Here is a 17,830-nt window from a genome sequence, read left to right as displayed (position 1 = left end):
TTATTTTATAATTTTCCCAGTGACAAGTTTATCTGATGATATTGCTAATATAACGCTTATAAGTAATACAGTTGTGGGTGATCTGTGACGGGAAATAGTCAACATTTACTGACAAGTTGCGGGGGCAGGGCTAGCCTGATATCTCTTTGGCGAAGTCTTGTGCATGCTCGACAACACTGTAAATGTTTTTGTCCGGGTTTGTACAATATAAGATTGCAAAAGTTTTCTCAGACAGTTTTTGGCCACGTTCAGACCATTGGCATATCTGATTCAGATCAGATTCCTCCTCAAATCTGATTTTAAGGGCTGACTGTCAGTTTTTAGCAAGTGCACAAATCCGATTTGGCACTGTTCAGACGTGGCCTAATCAGTGAACCATCTGACAGGCAGAAGACATGTCTTTTTTAGTTCTTTCTTTTTTGCCATCACCAGAGACCATGTAACATTGATCATCATGCCAGGGGAAACAAGGTACAAAGAAGAAGGCAATAAGGAGCATCTTGTTTTACGTCTGTTTGTATGAGGACACGACAAGCAAAGAGTCACTTAGCAGTGACCTTTCAACAATAGACATTGCACACATCCATGCTCGCACTCATATTTTTAACATTTTTGGTGGAACATTTTAGTGTTAAAGGTCATTTTCAAATGAAGACATTTTCAAGTACTAAAATACAAACAAAGTCACTTTACCCGAGGCGGGACTTTGATCGTCGGCCCTGGTGACCTGTGTGCTGTGGATCTCAGTGAATGGAACCCAGCCAGTGATGTGTGCACTCGTGAAAATTTTAACCCCATGCTTCAATGTTTATAATAAATAAGCCTCCAAGAGTCCGGGAAACTTTAGGGGCAATCGGCCGGTTAGCAAATCTGCGTCACAGTACAGAGGTCAGTGTTCGAATCTGGGTTCCGGCCCTCCAGTGTGGAGTTTGTCCTCCCCTTGCCTGTGTGGGTTTTCTCCGGGTATTCTGGTTTCCTTCCACATTCCAAAACGCATGCATGGTAGGTTAAATGGACATTCTATGTTGCCCCTCGGTGTGCTTGTGAGTGTGAATAGTTGTTGCTTGTGTATGTGTGCCCTGCGATTAACTGGGAACCAGTTCGGGGTGTTCTCCCGCCTAATGTTCGAGGAGCCTCGTGAGGATAATGGAAGGAGACGTCGGCTGCTTGTACATAGACAACCTATGATTCTTTTTCGCCCAAATTGGGCACACGTAGCAAGAAAAGCATGATGGTCCACCAGGTTTATCAAGCACTGGGAGAAACCCTGTCGTACCAAAAGAAAAATAAATGCTGGCAATATCACAATGTTATTATTTATTACATGTGAGAATTTGAAATTTCGGCACATATTTTAGCAACAATCATAGAAACTGATGCACCTGATTTGCTTTCGTTCCATAGAACATTATGTGGCGGGGTCAGATGCGGCCCCCGGGCCTTGAGTTTGACATCAGTGCCGTAAGTAATTCTGTTTTTGTGTTTTTGTCCTCCAGTGAATATGATACAAAGCAGTCAACATTCTGGTCACCTTTGAACATAAGTGCTTTAAGACGTATCTCGTGACCTGTCTCATTTAATTGTTGGCCAACAAAAACCTTAGGTGGGAGGAGCAATGCTGGTCCATTAAGCTATTTTCTGACTAGTTATCCACTTAACCCTGGGAAAACTTGTTTGGCCAACTTGTTTCAGAGCGGGTGAGGACTCACTGTGGTGTCTCCCTCCCCCACATTTAAAAATATAATGCTCCAAAATAATCTACATTTTTAATAAACGTACCTTTCATCTGATTACATTTTTTTTTCTGTAACGGTAATGGATTACAGTTATATTAGCTTTTATATCCTGAATACGTAATGCCGGTACATGTATTCCGTTACTCTCCAAGCCTGCTTATCTTTCCAGCTAATCTGTTTGCACTGAACAGTGAAAAAGGACATCACCATGCAAACCTCACTATATATGGAAGACAGCAATATTCCAAGCTATTGCAAACTCCGTGAGCATGTGTGTGTCAGTGTGTGTTAAATGGAATACTTTGACATTTAGGGCTTTTCCTCCATTGTCATTTTGGTGGAACATTTTTTTCTTTGAAACTGCAAATTATGATATGACATTGCTTATGGCCACGTACTATACCGTGTATACAGTACTTTATATGATGCCAGTATATACTGTGCTCCTGCATGTATGATAATGATACCTAAAAGTTTTACAAAACATGATGCTTTTACAAAGCCAGCAAAGGTTCATTTGGATTGGCACTGTCAATTTCTTTAATAATGATAATGAAAATAAAGTGGTTGTACTTTGTCTCCTGAAGGTAAGTAAGGTAACCAAATACCTCTCTGTGTGATTCAGTAAAGTTCTTCACCACAGTAAAGAACAACCACAATCATCAACATATTTCTCAATTTCTAAAGAATTGATACAGCCGCAAGTGTCAGTCAACACGGAGCTATACCATTGTGAAGCTCATTCGTTCATTTCCCCCCCACTCCTTTCACTGGATCTTATTCGCAAATGTAGATATTGCGTAAGGTTTGTCTTTGAGTTGTTTGTCTACTTAAAAGGAAAAATATTCTTTGAAGTAAACTGTTACATTGCTTTGTATAAATCAAGCAGCAAGAGAAATATTGTTGCAATGTGAGAGGACAGAGCTCATCAAACCATCTGGCCTCTAACAGTTACAGTAAATGAAACACAGTTTGAAAAAGTGCCCATATTTTGCAAAACTTAGTTCCTATATCGACTTCATAATAGAGTTCCATGCTTGCAAAAACATTTTCTTGCAAAATTGAATGCACAGGGTGCGACAAATAAAAAGTCAAGCTTGACTCGATACTTGCTTTGCATCACCTGCCAGGTAGACTCAAGAGGCTTGTCACCTGGCGGCTGCTGACATCTCCTTAGGTGACCTCCTTGGCGTTCCTAGATGAAAACGCCAGACTCTTCGCCAGTGCTCCGCCTCCTCTGTGCAGTCCCGCGCTTAAATGGCCAATTTTAGGCCTCAGTGGTGTGTCCCTGTTCAGAGCCTCTGGCAAGATGCCACAGAAAGCTTGGGGGGAGAAGCAAAGGGGAGAGAAGGGCTGGGAGGGCGAGTGGGCCGCGAAAGAAGAAGGAGGCGGGAGAGAGAGGGAGCTGCTGATGAAGAGAGAGTATAACTTTGAGGGACCCACAGGAAGAGACAGCACAGGAACTTTTTGCTGCTTTCTTTTGGGCCTTTTTACATGTCACGGGCATCTGTTTAACAAACCGAGAGATTGTGTCAAGGCCTTGCCGAAAATTTGCATTTTTATCTAACTATTAAGTGACTACTGAGGCTTGGAAGAAGAAAAGGAGCAGAAAGTCTCGCCAAACTGGGCCATAGCTCTCCCACCTGTTTTCACTCCGGATTCCCTGGAGTGCCAGCATGGGCTCTGGTGCTTGAGGGAATCTTTGCATCTGTTATCTGGAGGCGAGAGAAGCTGTAGAAGGGAGATGTCATCCTACTTCCCCCGCAGCAAAGACCTGACTCGTACCAGGAGGTCAGTCACCGACTCACCGCCATCGTCTCCATCCCCTACAGACAAAAGCTTCCGAGTAAGAACCTTCCCTCCTGATAAAATACTTTTCTGTCCTCAACCGTGCTCTCACCACTTCCTTCTTCAACCTGCATGAGGTGTCAGCAAATTAACTTTGTCTCTTCAAATTCAATCGTCCATCTGCTTGGTAAAGCCAAACAAAGCGTTTGTTATCCTCAAAGCATTAATGATAGATTAATGCACTTGATGAGGCTTTTGAGGAATGATTCAGGCTAAATCTACATAACACCTGAAAGCTCAAATTCTCTGCAAAGGATTTGTGACTTGAGTGGAATCCTAGTTGGAGTACTAAAAGCATTGCTTTTTATTTTTTTTTTAATAATTGTGCTGTCACAATACATATATTTTCTGATTTACTCACACTGCTATGGAATGGCCCCCTCATGAAGCATCAAATTAGTTTGTTAAAGAGTCACCTTTGCTGAATTCAGTCTGTGGAAAAGAAAACTTTCCTTCTGCAATTTCCTGTTATGTTCCCTTCTCTAAGTGGACTATTCTCAGTGGGCTACTGTGTTTATGTCGGTGCATCGGTGCGACTGTTAAAGAGACAGAGGCATCAAACACCATCACGTTTCTTTGCTCCTGCAAAGTCATTGCGCTACTACAGGCTGTTATTGTAGATAACGTCCCAAGTCCCTCAAGCCTTGTGAAACTTGGCCATTCAATTTCAATGATGCATGGGAGAGAGAATGCGATGCACTGATTGGTGCAATATGAGAAGAATGAAGTCTACAAAAGTCATGATAATTAGCATAATTTTGTCCATTTCCACAAGAAAGATGGGTTTATATCTGTAGGGGGCATGGGGGGAGGTCAGAGTGTTTGTGTGCACCCGACAAACATTTTCCGACTGTCGACTTGAACAATTTAAGAAAGTTGAACGTTGTGACAAAAAGTAGAGGGAAAAAAGTGAAGAGTCCCCCCAATGATGATGTCATGTGCTGTTGACAGTGCTTTCATACTATTGGGCAACTTGTGAGATTGTGTGTGTGTGTGTGTGTGTGTGTGTGTGTGTGTGTGTGTGTGTGTGTGTGTGTGTGTGCGCGTGCGTGCGCGTGCGTGTGTGTGTGTGTGTTGTTACCAAGGTGATGGCAAATGTTTGGGTTGAGTGAGACAAAGAATCAGCTGAGAGCACAGATGCACAGAAAAAATTGCACCATAAACATTCAGGACAGTGTCCGTCAAAGCTGATCATTCTTTTTTCCTCATCTAACAGATTGTGCAACTGTCTGCGTTGTTGATATGCTACACACGTAACACTTTCTGGTGTTGTACTGTGAATCTGTCCATCCATCCATCCATTTTCTCTCATGCGTCTCCTCACTAGGGTCGCGCACTCGCGGGTGACCTGGAGCCTCTCCCAGCTGACTGCAGGCGAAAGGCGGGTTACTCACCAGAGCACATCTAAACAAACGTTCACTCGTTCTCGCTCACATTGATTAAGTGACAATTTATATTTATCATTGATGAGTGTCAAGGGAACTTTGTGGCTTTAAGAGCAAATTGACCATATTGGATATTGCGACACGTTCTTCTGAATGAATAAAAGGCATGTACACTTGAAAAATATTTTGGAAGCATGCTCTGAATCACGTCAATGGCTTTCTTTTGTCGGACATGAAAAGATTTAGTGCGTGTGGAGGGGTGGAGGCCTGTGTTTGGTCAGCTCTCTTCAAACACATGACCACATAAGGACACGCAGCGCCGCCTCAGTCGTGTAAACACATGCTAACGAATCGCTCCTTTGACGCGCGACATCACACACTGTATCCTCAAACGGGAATAAATGTTGGCTCTTTGGCAGGGAACATTGATTTCGCCCCTGCAGAGACGAACGATGCTTTCAACACCACCTACGTCTGCTCATTAGCTTTCATTGTGAACAGAGGTGTTTGAATCAGTAGTGTGAAATGTATACGTCTGTAGCAGAAACTGGGAACAGCGGGGCTTCACTGCAGCTAGTAAATGTCAGGCAGGTTTCCAAGCTTTTTGGTTGGGCGGCAGAGAGTCATAACATCACTACTCTTGACACATTTTTGAATATGTGAACTTTCACAAAACAGCCGTCACTACAGGCAGCCCTTAAATTCTTTAGTGAAAAGGAAATTAATTCATGGAAACACACAAGGCAGCAATGTTTGCGGCAGCGGCAAAAGCTTTTCCAGGATATTTCTACAATCTCTCATATGATGTTATCTTTATGCAACTGGAAGAAAGTGAGAGATTAACTGGCTACACCAGCAAAGCTTGACCTTTGTGAACTGTAACGGTCTTGAATTCCCTCAAGGATGCTGTGCACTCTTTTATTATTTACCTGGCGGTTATTCACAGAACGGAAATGATTTCCTCTTTATCTAACGTAGACGAAGAGATACTGAACATCTGGCTCTAACCACACTTAATTGTTTCCAGTGTTCTTAATGATCCCCGATTGACTGGTTTCTTCTTTGTTTTTCAGCATGACAGGCTGTCAAGGTAAATATTTCGCTTTTTTTTTCTTCCAGTTACACAACTATAAAGGTTAACCCTTCATAACACACGCACCAAAATACTTCAAGATTTGAGCCCCAGAAATGCATGGCAGTAACACTTTTTTAAATTTGATTACCGTCTTTAATGTTTCATAATACACACAGCGCTACTTTAATAGATGTTTAATTATAGCTCTTTCCATGGCAGTCTGTAATTAGAACTGTAATTCTGCTAAATGAATGACTGAAATGATTCAGTTCCGCTACCTCATGTTCCGGAATGTGGCTTCCATTTTTAATTAGCGCCGAAAGGCGCTTGCACTATCAAGAACCAGCTCCTGAAGTAGCATTGCGTGAATGTGATCTGCTGCATACTGCGTCCTGTGTGCAGATTCGACTCTAGTGGGGAGAACGTCCCTGACAGACTGAGCAGAACCAGCTCCTACACTCGCAGGGAGAACAGGCTAGCTTCTCTGAACAAACCGGAGCAAGACACCACAAGCAAAGACTATAAGAAGGTGAAACTCAGTATAAAGTCATTTTCTAGGCTCTCAAAGTCGTCGTACTTGATGCGAGATTTTCCTACAATGTGAAAAAAGACACATTTGATTTTAAATAACATTTGCAATTATATTTCATATCATGTTTTATGATGTTTTCTCTTTATTAGATGTACGCCGAGGCACTACAGGAGAATGAGCGTCTCAAGTCCAGGTTGCAGGACAGCAAACAAGAACTCGTCAACATTCGTTCCCAGCTGGAAAAAGTGGCTCAAGTAAGTGACTTAATCACTTGGCCACATGCAGAAAAATGTAAGGAGGAAAGGACTACTTTGACATTCTTCATGTTTATTGAACACACAAAAGCCAATCTGTCAATGTACGTAAGATTTGCTTGACAATTATGAATTCTTTTCATATCTTTTTTTCATATATCTTTTTTAAAAATAGCTAGGCGATAAAGCAATTTCTTCAGGATTTTGAGGTGGTCCGCAGCGCAGTAACCCACTAGAATAGAACATCCGGCGATGTATTGATCAGCAGGAGACTATCTACCAAAAAAAAAAAAAAAAAAGACCAGAGCAATCTCTTAAAATGACCTTGACAGGGAGTAGAAAGGTTTGATGCTGTAACAGAATTCATCTTTTTTCGATCTGTCCATTTTTGCTCATCTAAAAAAAACTACATATGCTCTATATAAAACATAAAACCAATTGATTAATAATAATAGTTATCATTATTATTTGCAGGTATCGGAATGGGGCCCATACCTCGCCTTATTTCAAGATATGCGTATTCAGGAACAGCGGTCAATATCAGCTGCCCTCTTGTGGCCGTTTTACAACCAGGAACCAAAGACTAGATGTCCGATGCTGAAGATTTCTATTAATGCCTTGTAGGAATTGATCTCGATGTCACTGTTTCACACACAACCTAGAGTCATGGCGTGTTTCCCAAAATGAAAACAGTGTAACATATAATCAAACAAAAGTGAGAGAAACATACATTTATGAAAATGAATTAATAACTTAATTTATTAAATGTATTGCACCATGCAATGCATTCTGAGAACCGTGTAGTTTTACTGTTATTATCGTGGATCTGAACATTCGATAGCTATGACGCTCGTGCCGCCGAGATGTGGGAAAGTTAGGATTCATTTTCAACTCACAGGCATTGCCTTTTAGGGAACGTTGCCTGCCACCAGAGTTGCTGATCTGGGCTGCTACTGTGTTCTCATATAACGGCAGTTGACAGGCGTGTGCTTTTGTAACAAGCATTTTGTCACAATAGCAGTAGCATCTAGCTTCCAATCAGTGCAGGTGGAAGCCATCGATTGCTGCAAATACATCTTGTTTACATAGCGCTTTCACAATAGCTGCAGCTGTAACAAAGCGCTTGACAGAACAGTTAACGTAAAATAACGAAATTTATAACAACACATAACATAAGACACGGACAGTCATGCAATCTTGACCACTTTTCCTGCATAGGCGTTGTTGTTTGAAGCAGTTGAAATATTTTGAAATCGGAGCGGTACCGGATATTTGGGTTTGGTCCATATTGTAATTCTCAACAATAAGGCTAATATACCCCCCACCCCCATCCTTCCATCCATCCATCTATTATCTGATCCGTTTCTCATCTGATCCGTTTCTCATCATGAGGGTCGGGGGCGCGCTGGGTCTGAACTGGTTGCCAACCAGGACGAACAACCAGTCGCACTTATTTTCACACCAAGGAAATTGAAGTTATTTCCAGCTCAGGAGAGTGCTAAGACGTGACATTAGATTTCTTCTTCGTACGTCATTACATGGGTGCCACTTAGTGTTCAGACTAAGACACCACAGTTGAATTAAATGGTGCTAACCTTGTATTGCCAAAACTCTGGTGAAATGTCGGTACAGGGTATTCCTTAATGTTATTTGCAGGACTGTTGTTTTCAATTCAACAAATAATTAAACCACTGTATTCCTTGAAAAAAGTTAAATAGCCACATATTTTGATTGGGACCTTTTCTGGCCACTGGATATTTTATTTATTTATTTATTTATTTATTTTAAATGCAGATTTTGTGTGTTCTGTACAAAATACGTATTTTATGAACAAATAGAAAATGCCATTCAGTTCTTGCCATTGCATTTCTTTCAAATTATCTGCCATTGTGTTATGTTTTCAAGGTACTAATGCTACTATTATTTGGTATCGGTATCATGAGTACTCAATAATGTAATACTTATCCCTAATTATTATTAGTTCGCATAATAGTAGTAGCAGGAATAGTATAAGTCATGACAATGAAAGGCTTCAATACCCACGCTTTAAACACACGTATACACACACACACACACACACACACACACACACACACACACACACACACACACACACACTTTTAAAAAATAACCCAGTGCGAAAAGAACACAATGTTTTCCGGAAAAAAGAAATGAGGGATGAGAATGTCGTTTTTCTCTTACCCAGTGTAGAAAAGAAGTGGGTCAATGCGGGCAAACAACACGAGTCAATTATTAATCTTAGTAAATGCCACAGGCCAATAAAAATTGGATGGCGGAACGCAAACGGCCCCGAGTCCATATTTTTGACACCACTGTGTTAACCATTGCGGCACACACAGAATTTCATGTATGGCATATGCATTTCTTTCAACATTCTTATTCATTATGTCATAATGAAGTAACCCTCTTATTTGTAGAGGCAAGACAGGATAGCAGAGAAATCGACTCTGCTTGAATCTGAGAAAAAGGTAAATCTTTGCGGCGCAATCATATATCTTATTTCACCACGCTTGTTTGCTGCTCTGAGGGAGGTTGGTTGTTACTTTATACAATCCAGATGAAACCTTATTGATTTTTTATTTGCAGGAAAAACGGGCCCTTGAAAAAAGAGTCTCAGGCATGGAAGACGAAATGAAGGTCAGTCAGTCTACGCAAATCTGGAGCGTATTTTGCATCACAGCTTGTGGTGTCTGGTCAACTGATATAATGAGACCTGAGAGGTGTACACTTTCCATCCTTTCATTTTCTCAAGCACCTGTTCCTCATAAGGGTCTCGTATGAGCTGGAGCTTATCTTGACTTGAGCGAGAGAGAGGTGGGCGATACCTTGGACCGGTCGCCACTCAATTGCAGGGCATCGATAGGCAAACAATTAGTCATTCTCACATTCACACCTATGGAAAATTTTTGAACTAACCTAACATGCATGATTTTGAAATGTGGGTGAACGCTCACACAAGCACGGGAAGAGCTTGTGTCTATCTTGTGCCAGCTAAATCAGACGCTTGAAGTGTTAGACACACAAATGAGATGCACACAGTTAGCCAGGTGGGATTGGAGTCAAGGAGAGAGAAGGTTAAAGCTTCGGGCTCATTAGCCACATTGCTCTGCTGGGTCACTTCCTGTCAGGCTGAGGAGTCTGCGCTGCGCCTCCCCAGCTCTGCTTATCCCACTGATGGGGTTGAATGTTGTGACCTAGTTCCAGTTGAATACCAAACCCGGTCTAATGTCAAAAGACCTGCTTTTGTGAGACATTCCTGCTCCGCACACAGTGTTCCATTTTACAAAGAGACACAGTGCAGCAGATTGTACGCCTGTGCAGTTTCTGCAGGGTGATACAAATGTTGCAAGAAAACGCTGATGCATCCTTATACTGTACAATGCAAAGGTCAAACTCAAACACAATCGGCAGGCCTTTCAAGCACTGAGTCTTTTTACCGACATTTTTTACGCCCTTTGCTACAACAGGGATTCAACATGCACTAAATCAGTGTTAGCAGTCTCATCCCAATTTCGATTTTACTGTATTGCAAAATCCCGGTGGTGATTTTTCAAACCAAATGATGAACGGAGACCTAATAATGACAGATGAAGATCAGGAGCAGGCTAGCATCAGATGTTTGACATCCATGTTGTCATGGTTCCCTCAGCAGGACCCCCCAGCGCGGTTCCGCTGTGGGTACCAGCCCTGAGGGGAGGGGGTGGGAATGGTGAGTGGTCTCCATGACACCGGAGTTGCAGAGCGACACCTGCCTGTCACCTGATGTGAATGTCTTCTGTCAAAGACTGGGGCATGTTTTCACGTGTTGACACAATCCAGCTCGATATTTTGGTCACAAACCTCACCACTCTTGCACAGCCTTTGACCTCCCAGTCAGTTCTTTACATTATGAGCATCAAAAAGCTTACACCTCATTTTGAAATTTACAATTGGCTAAGTATTCGGATAATGGATGTGTTTTAACGATCTTTCTTTTAGGCCGCACCAGATGTACAAGTAAGTTATTCATTGTGATTAAAGTGTAGTCTTTGAGTTTTATTTGAAGGGGTTGAATAAAAACACGACATGTATCGTTTACTGTAGCAATTACTGCCATTTTATGATATAATCGGCATTTTCAATACTTGGATGGTGATGCCTGAATTTGAGCCCATGGACACAAATTTCGTGAGGTTCTTCATGAGTGTCCTCCCTTAATATGCTATAGGTCAAGGCCTTCACAAAAGCCACTTCCAGTGGTAGCTCGTTTCTGGCTCTTGCTCCACTTTTTCTTCCGGGAGTGAGAAAGTATGCTGTTTTGACCTTGAATTGCGCCACTGAAGAATAGTCAAAATATTTGCCTATAAAGTCTTGAGTAGCATTTCCTGTTGAGCCCTGTTTACTGTCATTAGTCATCGGCACTGTGACATGTCATCCTATGACTTTCTAGCATTCAGCTGAATGGGAACGGAGGAAAGCCTTGAACCACACATTGTCTAGTGCCGTCCTATGTAGCCTATGCGCATGAACTGATGAAACTCGCTTGAATCAAAACATCAGTTGTGATTCAGTGCCCTGAGATTGAAATAACCTGCATGAATGAGAATATTCACAGGCCTCAATGAGCAGCAGGGATTCAATCGCAGAGCTGCCATCTATGCTCATGCCTAAGGACAGACTTGACACATGATATTTATTCGTTTTCCATACATTTCTCTGCCAGAATGAGGACTCTAGTACAACTTCACCTTGGTTTCACCTTGTCCAAAGAAACTGATTCCGGAACATCCGATGTCTTAGCACCTTGGTGTAAAGCCTTTGTACAGTAATTATATTTATGAAGGCACATCGTGACTGGAAATTTTGACAATGACACTTTACCCGTCTCCATAGTATTGCAAGCTTCTCTTGATGTTGTGAAGTTTGTTTTTTTTTTCAGGGAAAGAATCCTGCTAGCATCCACTTTAGTGGTTACTGCAAGTTAGAGAAAAGCAAGTCAAGACTTTTCAAAGGCAAAAAAAAAACTGGGGAAAAAAAGCAAGTCAAGACTTTTCAAAGGCAAAAAAAAAACGGAATATTCTTCAGTGGCCTGATTTCATGCCAGTAGAGCAGAGATGGGGAACTCCAGCCCCGGTGACCCACGTCCGGGCAAGGGGAAACGCTGTCCAATGTTTTCGTTCATCATCAGAGTCGATGAGCCGTGCTTTGTCTTGTAACCTCACCTAGGATCTGTTTGACATGGGTGACCCTACAGGGACATAAAGCCCCAGACAACTTAGCTGCTAGGATCATTGGGGCACACAAACCCCTCTACCACAGTAAGATGACGGCTGGAAATCTTCTGCTCCAATACTTCTGGACCTTACAGTTGAGATGCAATTGAATGCACAAGATCACGTTTACTGCATATACGTGTCTGGATTAATCTTCAAATTATAATGACACGGAGCATCAAGAATTCTCATCACACTACCTTTTCTAACCCTCCACCCTCTCCCCCACCCAGCCAAGAGGATTTCTTCAGAGAGTCAACATTGTACGCATGACCTGTTTTATATGAAACAAGGGCATTGCTTTAAATCGCTTATGTAATTCAGGGTTGGAAAAAGCAGTTAGATGTGCTCCTTCTTCCTTATTCTCAGTCGCATTTGTGTCTGCAGGCGTGTCTTGTGTGTGTTATATGTGACTGTGCACACGCATTACCCTATGTGGGTGTATGTGGAGTGAAATACTGTCAGGAATTGCCTCAAATCTCTGGAACAACTTTGCGGGTTGCCTCAATTAGTAAAATCAAGAGAGGGTTGTTTATATCTGTTTGAATGATACCAAACAGTCAGGCTTTAACTGTAATCAGAGCCAATTTGAATGTTAAAATGAATAGGATTAGGGTATGATTGTTCGCATTATTTTAAATTCACATTCACCTTTCGCATGCAACCATCCACTTTCTTGAGCCCCCTTCATGAGTCGCTTTGCTTTTGTTAGTTTTTCTCCCCAACTTCATCTGAAGGTTTGATTTTGCGTCCCTCAGGGCTGTTCTTTGTTGAGCGTTTGATTGCACAGCCATCCTCTTCCTTGCACGCTTTCTCTGTCCTTGCTCCTCTGTATCTTTCTCCTCCTCTGTGCAGGCTTTCCCTGCTCTTGCTCAGGCGCAGGCCTTGCGGAGCGTCAACGAGCGCCTCCTGGCCGAGAACAGAGCTTTGCTGCGCGCCCTCACCCGCCTCTCTGAAACGGCCTCCATACCGGAGACAGAGGACCTCTGAACTCACCCGTCTTCCTCTCATCCCCTTCCTTAGCAACATAACACTCCTTTTGGAGCCTCCACAGGCCCCTCATCCTCTTCCATGTTCCTCTCAGGCAGGTTGTGCACCGCTCACCATTCCCCCCCCCCCCCCCCACCCTCTCCCTGCATTCTCCCTCCTCGCCCTGCATTTTTCAGTGCACCCTTTGACTTTGTTTAACCCCCTGTCTCGATCACACAAAACACACGCACTACTACCGCAAACATTCGCATTTTGAATCCTGATCATATTTTCTTACATTCATATATGTGGCATCACATGCTCTCGAAAGTTATTGATCAATCACAAAGTGGATTCTAGCGTAGCGTCACTGTGAAGATGTTTGTCTGCATGACAATCCGAGGCGATGTTGGATCAGTTTACTACGTTATCATCATGAGTCTTCATAAGAAACAATGTGAGAAAGTGAGGATCTGTCACTTAAAGGGCAAGTCAAGTGACAATAATAAATGACGGTATTCTTTCTAATACTGCATTTGTACAGTATGAATTAAGCAGAAAAATCTGCCCGTTTTTATTTCTGACGGGAGGTGGGTGGGGGCAGTTTGCATTGTCCTGACACTTGTTGTCAACTAAAAATGACATCACAGTGCCTACTGCTCAGTCCAGACCGAACGTGAAATATCGCGCCGCGCCACCTGTCTCTCGTGTGTTTACTTCAACAATTGACAAAACAAGGCAAAATGGCCACCCCCTAAGATTGACAGAAACAGGTTGACTTCTCTGCTTAATTCATATTCCACAAACTCAATATTAATCAGAATATCGTGTTTAGACTAGTCCGGACGCATACAGCATGTTATCCTCAAGAAACATTTTCAACTGACTTCCCCGATAATAAATGGCTTGATTTATCATATGAGTTACATAAATGAAAACAAATGGCAATAAGAGAGTAGTTCCACATTGTGACAAAATGGGTGCAAAGCTCATCCATCCGCCCATTTTTTATATCTTGATACTTATCTCAGCCCTGCCTCCCATAGCCCCAGATACATTGCATTCATTCATTGCTACTGCAAAATTTTTGACAACAGCAATTGCTAACAGTGGGGTTTCACCCAATTGAATGGCCCATGTGTGAAATTTGGCTGGACATTGAAGGCGTGAAATGTTATTTACATGTCTCTTTGCTATGTCATTGGTTTCAGTGACGTCTCCCGTAGAGCAGAAAGTGGAGAGGAAACACTTTGACAAAGGCTGTTTATTTTTAGTCATTGACCTCTTGTGAGGGACGCGACCTAGATTTTTAAGATGTCTTCTTGTTTCTCTCTTTGACCTTCTTCTTACAAGTTCCTCCTCACTGCATGATTGCGTACCATGAAGCATGTCCATGTCGTTTGGCTTTCAACGTCACTGGAAATTGGTTGTGGAAAATGAGGTTGTTTTGGTGCCGCTGAGCTGTGTGACTTCACCATCAGCCGCTTTGCATTCCACAATTGGTGTGATTTTTTTTCACTCTCCATGCAACTGTGATTTCAATGCTTGCATCCACTTTCCCAGGTCTTGACAGAGCTCAAGATGGACAACCAGAGGCTAAAGGATGAGAACGGCGCTCTCATTCGAGTCATCAGCAAACTGTCTAAATAAAAGGATGTCACAACCTAAAGCTCCTTGTTTGCAGATGTTCAACCCCTTTATGAGAGCTCTTGATTCCCGCAATCAAGTGCCTCCTGTTGGGCAGTGTTAATATTAATGGAGTGACTTGTATAATAACGACCACCCCTTATAATTTTTAGGGACCATGCATGCAGCGTGATAGATATTTAATAATAATGACTGCATGAAGACCTCACCATATAACATCATAATTGTTGCCCCAGTTTGCATACAGAACATTGTGTACAGAATACTGTATGTTGTCTTATTTAAGAAAAACGAATGGAGTCCTTAGTGCTAGTTACCACCCCAGAATGGTCATAGCAGAATGAATACAATTTGTGAGTGCTGAGATTCAATGATTGCTCTTCTTGCAGTGGCACACAGAAACATGCACTTAGAAACACAAATACAGCAAAAATAATAAATACATAGCAAAAAAAATCTATTAAAGGTTCAATTGGGACTTTTCTGATTGTTCAAGGTGTTTATGTTAACAGGCAAAATGGTTTTAAACCCAATGAGATGAAAAAAACAAAAAACCAAAGAAACAAAACAATTGGCATACTTTCCACTCTTTCCTGTCCAGACTGATGCATTTAAGAAAGGCATGCCACTGCACGGATAAAGAATGCTAACACATCAATCAAAGTATCGGCATTGATTTGGCTATAGTTAGAGGTAAGAGCGAGGCTCAAGTCTTCTGCATTCTATTTTCAGCACTTTCAATATGTCTCACATTTGGCAGTTTGCTGCTTCCTCAGCAGAGCCAAATTGCTACGCAGAGGGCTGAAAGATATTTTATGTATTTATTTATTTATGTATTTCTTTTGATCGCTTGGTTTTCATTTCAAAGGCATACACCAGTTACTCTGTCAGAGGAAAAACAGAAATCAACAAGACAAGGCATATTTATATCCTTCACAGCTGACATATTGATATGAAATGCTATGGGACACTTTGGAGAACCACTTGCAGTTGTCATTATGTATGCCAAAGGTGTTGCTACGCAGTTTGATTGTGAATACGCAGTTGCCCTCAGCATTTCTTCTTCCATTCTTAGCAACATTATCTTATACTGGGCTCAGATTAAAGTCTGCTCGTTTTGCATTGCAGTTACCACAACAGCGGTGTGCCGAAATTAAAACAGGCATACTGTCATCTGTTAGAAATGTAATCCGTCATCGGTTCATTAGCGATTTTGTCAGCATCAGTCAAAATCTTGCTATAAAGCCAACAACTGCAAATATTTTGGAAGCCTTACTCACAGTTCTTTTGATGCTTTTTTGGGGTCATCAAAAGCATGTTGACAGAGAATATTTAAATGAAACTTTTATTAAGGCTACTGTATTAAGGATATAAATATATCATCCACAGCAGAGACTGACTATAAACAGCCCATGAACTAATGCTAAGGTTAAACCATGAGTCATAAAAGTTTACATCAGCGTATTGTATCACGCTGTCAGAGAGAATGCAGTATTTTCGATTTAAATGTATTAAATGATTAGTATGCACACTTTGGTGTATCCACACTGCTCATTAAAAAGTTGTAGTGAAACAAACGAGCTGTTTGTGTTATTGAATTTTAGCAGTCTGCTACCAAAGCATACCAAAAATCTGAGCAAATCAGAGCATTTCCCCGTACCTCTTTTCAATGTCAGCAAAGGTCTGATTATTGATATCTCTAAGATTATCTTGAACAATTAACCTGGTGTGGGGTGAGTTGCTCCACCGATGATCAGGGATGAAAAATCGCTAAACCTCTTCAACATTTCCAATCACAAAACCTTATGTGAGCGGTCAACACTGAGTTCGGCCAAGCAACAGACTCTCATTGTGACGTGACACGGCCAATTAGGAAGTAACCGGAAGCTGGCGTTGTTGCTGGATTACACCAATGGAGGAGGAACTGGTTGTGTAAAGTGTAAAACATGCCTTCGAAGTCATGAAAAGGAAAAGAGCTTGCAACTGCAATCTTATTCCCGGATAAGGTAACCGGCAAGCTTTTCTCCAGCTTCCTCTACTTCTTTCCTCTTCTGGCAGCCTCGATGCCCGCTACCGTCATGCTGCCTCTCACAATTTCAGTCTCGGTACTGTCAGTGGAAGCGTCGTTATGTGTAGCGTTCTCTGTGGATCATCTCGAGTATAATGCAATAAGTTATTAGCACACATACTGGTACCCCCCTTCCATTTTGGGGGTCTCATTTGAGAAATTGTAAAAGACTGGCATGCGTTGTTCTCTCTTAACACAACTACACCACATATTGGACACAAAACATCATTGTACTTAAAAGTTCTTTATTTCCTATTTTATTTTTGTTTTTTACAGAACTGGTAACACATATGATAAACTTGTAATAAGTTATTTGGCTCCCTTGATAATGTTATAAGGATCCCCGACATTTGTCCACATAAGGGTCAAGAGGAGTTTGTGAGCAATGTTTGTGTCCAGTCAAGGGCTAAAGCATGCGATCCACAGTAGGCACAAGTACTGACATGAACACGCGCACCACGACACAAGACACGAAGGAACACAACTAGAGGACACAACCTGACAGTCCTCCGATCCATTGCTTTCAAAGAGAATGACGAAGAGAAAGAAAAAGGAAAACATCTTGAATGAGAGATGCAAGCGTTCAAAAAGGGGTCAGGTACAGGAATTTGGCAGTATTCACTATGTCCATGTTGTAAACATGGAGGCCAGCATTCTTTACGCACAGTAAAAGCAGAATTTGGGGAAGAACTCCAGGCGCCAACTTCTTGAGAAGAATGATTGATGATTTACACAGGAACAGGACAAGGACACAAATATAAAGGTAACATTCAGGTAGACAAATGCACACATTCTACATCTGAAGAATACGTCACAGAAGGAAAATAAGTGATTGCACATTTTGCTCAAGAATAGCGCGAATGAAAAAAGCGAGTGATGACAGTTGAATGTGTGTGTTTGAAATTGATGAATGTTTTCCCTTTTTAAATCCCAGAATTAAAATATCTAAAACAGTTGCGCACGTAGCGTGTTACAACCAAAGATAGCGAGCAACATTTGAATACAGATGCACATTTAGGAATGAATATTAAAGAATGACGCGA

General features: G+C 41.8%; 1 protein-coding gene across 4 annotated transcripts; it reads left to right on the top strand.

Annotated features, from left to right (window-relative positions):
* The first annotated feature begins 1,769 nt into the window (after positions 1 to 1,769).
* Positions 1,770 to 16,296, top strand: ppp1r12b (protein phosphatase 1, regulatory subunit 12B). 4 transcript variants are annotated; one of them, XM_019868501.1, is made up of 8 exons: positions 1,770 to 3,582; positions 6,043 to 6,059; positions 6,447 to 6,573; positions 6,726 to 6,830; positions 9,269 to 9,319; positions 9,438 to 9,488; positions 12,959 to 13,187; positions 14,636 to 16,296. In XM_019868501.1, the coding sequence occupies exons 1-7, from the start codon at positions 3,481 to 3,483 to the stop codon at positions 13,091 to 13,093; spliced, it is 588 nt and encodes a 195-aa protein (XP_019724060.1). In that variant the 5' UTR covers positions 1,770 to 3,480; the 3' UTR covers positions 13,094 to 13,187; positions 14,636 to 16,296. The 4 variants fall into 4 exon arrangements, with proteins under 4 accessions (XP_019724060.1, XP_019724063.1, XP_019724061.1 ...); XM_019868504.1 differs by lacking the exon at positions 12,959 to 13,187 and adding an exon at positions 10,504 to 10,560 and having other exon boundaries at positions 2,673 to 3,582; XM_019868503.1 differs by lacking the exon at positions 12,959 to 13,187 and adding an exon at positions 10,501 to 10,560 and having other exon boundaries at positions 2,677 to 3,582.
* Positions 16,297 to 17,830: the final 1,534 nt, after the last annotated feature.

This window comes from Hippocampus comes, unplaced genomic scaffold, assembly GCF_001891065.2.
Source record: "Hippocampus comes isolate QL1 unplaced genomic scaffold, H_comes_QL1_v1.1 scaffold41, whole genome shotgun sequence".
Lineage (NCBI taxonomy): Eukaryota > Metazoa > Chordata > Actinopteri > Syngnathiformes > Syngnathidae > Hippocampus > Hippocampus comes.
Note: the sequence above shows the minus strand (reverse complement) of the source record. Positions and strands in the feature narration are given on the sequence as shown.